Source organism: Eurypyga helias, unplaced genomic scaffold (assembly GCF_000690775.1).
Source record: "Eurypyga helias isolate BGI_N326 unplaced genomic scaffold, ASM69077v1 scaffold32502, whole genome shotgun sequence".
Lineage (NCBI taxonomy): Eukaryota > Metazoa > Chordata > Aves > Eurypygiformes > Eurypygidae > Eurypyga > Eurypyga helias.
In genome coordinates, this window is record NW_010234600.1 from 1 (window position 1) to 2,037 (window position 2,037).

Below are 2,037 nucleotides of genomic sequence, written 5' to 3' on the forward strand. Positions count from 1 at the left end.
AGCGGAGGTTGGAACAGGCTGCGGGCGCGGTAGCTGGTGCAGCCAGCTTCCCACCCGAGCGAGGGCAGAGGGTGGTTTTACCGGGGGATAAACGCTCCTGGTGCGTCGTCTTCCACGGAAGCGCGGCCGCTCACGGGCAGCTCAGCGCCCCGGCTAAGCGCTTGCCTGGGGCGGCTCAGCAGAGCGAGAGGAAATCCTCTCCCAGCCGAGAACAAACCCCTCTCGGCACGCCAGGCGCGTGTTCAGCGGCTGCGCTGCGTCGTCGTGAGCGATTGTCCCGTTTTCCCTGCAGAATAAACAGGGGGCTGCGAGGGGGGCTGGGGAGGATGACGAGTACCATCACCTACTTTTCTTTTTCTGTTCAGAGATGACGGTACGGAAAACGAAGCCTGCGTTTCCAACAAGTTTGTTAACGATGGCAGTTTCCTCCAGCAGTTTCTCAAGCTGCAGAAGGAAAAGTCAAGTGCTGGTAGGTCAACTTCTGAGCAGCCGGAGGCCCTTCCCCCCGGGCGGGCGTTGTGTGAGTCGGCTCCGTGTGTGTTCGCTGTAGAAACCCTGCTATGTGCTGTTACCAGTACGAGTAAGTTCTAAAGTAACGGTGACCCCTTTAAATTTGAAGTAGTTTTCCCAGGTGCCATAGGGAGGTTTGCCCTCTTCCCTCTTCAGGTGCTGGAAAGACAAGCATCTCCCTCCTAGCTTGAATCTCGCTTTGTAAAAGCCATCCCAGCTGTCACGCCTTTGCACAGCTCTTCCCCGTCAGCGTCTTTAACTTACTCTGAAAATAACGGCCTGTGGCAGCTGTGTTCCCGCCCGAGTTGTTATTTGTGACCTGAGATTGAAGCAGTGAGGATGCACAGGAATTATTCTCCCCTCATTCTTTCCCAAGAACCTCCCCCAAGTTCTACTAATAACCCGGCAAACACTTCTGCGCCGCATGTCGGGAAGAGACCTTTGCTGTTTGGGAAGCGCCCGGGCCAGGTCCTGAGCAGCATGCTGCACCAAGCGAAGATCTACGCCCGTTCCAAACAGACCCCAGTCGTTAACCGCCTCAGTGTGTTTCAGTCGCCGGACGAAGAGGAGGAGGAAGATTATGAGCAGTGGTTGGAGATTAAAGGTAAGTGACGCCTCGTGCGGCGTTGTTTGGTTTGGGGCCACGGACCGCTCACCCGGGGGGGCAGGAGCTGGGTGTGGGAACAGGGCTCCCTCCATGCTTTTTCCAGTGGAGGGCGGGTTTTTTCCTAGCACAGCTCCTGTGCGCGGGCTTCGGCACTGGGAAATATAAACGCCACCAGTTCGTGCTGGTGGGCTCCTCCGGTGCCGGGTTCAGCCCGCACCCCGAGGGCTGAATGCTGGGGGGTGTCACTGATCCAGCCTGAACTCGGGAGGGACGGCGGGCGACGCTGTAGGGCGGGTCTGGTGTGTGCTTCGAAGGTTTATTTCCTCCAAGCCAGGCCGGCGCTTGGCCAGTCTTTGTGCAAAAGAAGAGTACCTTCTGTGGTGAGGGCACGGGGTTGTTTGCTGGTCCTGAGCGCCTGCTTCTTGCCCGAGTTGCATTAGGAAAATCTCACCTGCGGGTCCCGACTCCTTTAAATAAGGGAGAAACCCAAAGGAGACCACTGCAGCGGGCAGGTTTCTCTGGATGCCGCAGGAAGCCAGAAGGCAGATGTGCGTAGCAATCCCCATCCCGTGCGTGCGGTTGGTCACGTGTCGGAGTGGCTGGGGTCGCCGTGCCGGCTGTGCTCAGCTGGGTGCCACCGTCCGCTTCGTTACACGTTGCAGACTCTGCCTGGTTGTGTCTGGTGGGACTTAGAAAAGCCAGGCTGAGCCGCAGCGTGAAATGCGCTGCAGGAGCGTGAGCGAGAGCCGCTGGCGGGGTAAGGACCCCGAGTTTAAAGGTGGCGGGTTCGAATCTCAGCTGGGTCGGTGTGGACGGCACCGCTCCTGTGTGCCCTCTGTTCAGCACCCGCCCACAGTCGTGGTGCCGAGACCAGCACCTGTGTTCAGCGCCCACTGAATGCGTCCTGCATCGGCTCGGTA

The 2,037-nt window shown here is 58.8% G+C and overlaps 1 protein-coding gene across 1 annotated transcript in view; it reads left to right on the forward strand.

The window, feature by feature from the left end:
- Positions 1-365: 365 nt before the first annotated feature.
- LOC104505785 (SURP and G-patch domain-containing protein 1-like) overlaps positions 366-2,037 on the forward strand; it is a gene marked incomplete at its 5' end in the record, with an annotated part of 7,912 nt that continues 6,240 nt past the window's right edge. Inside the window, 2 exons of the mRNA XM_010146492.1 lie at positions 366-469; positions 887-1,114. Of these exons, the coding sequence (XP_010144794.1) occupies positions 366-469; positions 887-1,114 (332 nt within the window). The remainder of the gene's footprint in view (positions 470-886; positions 1,115-2,037) is intronic.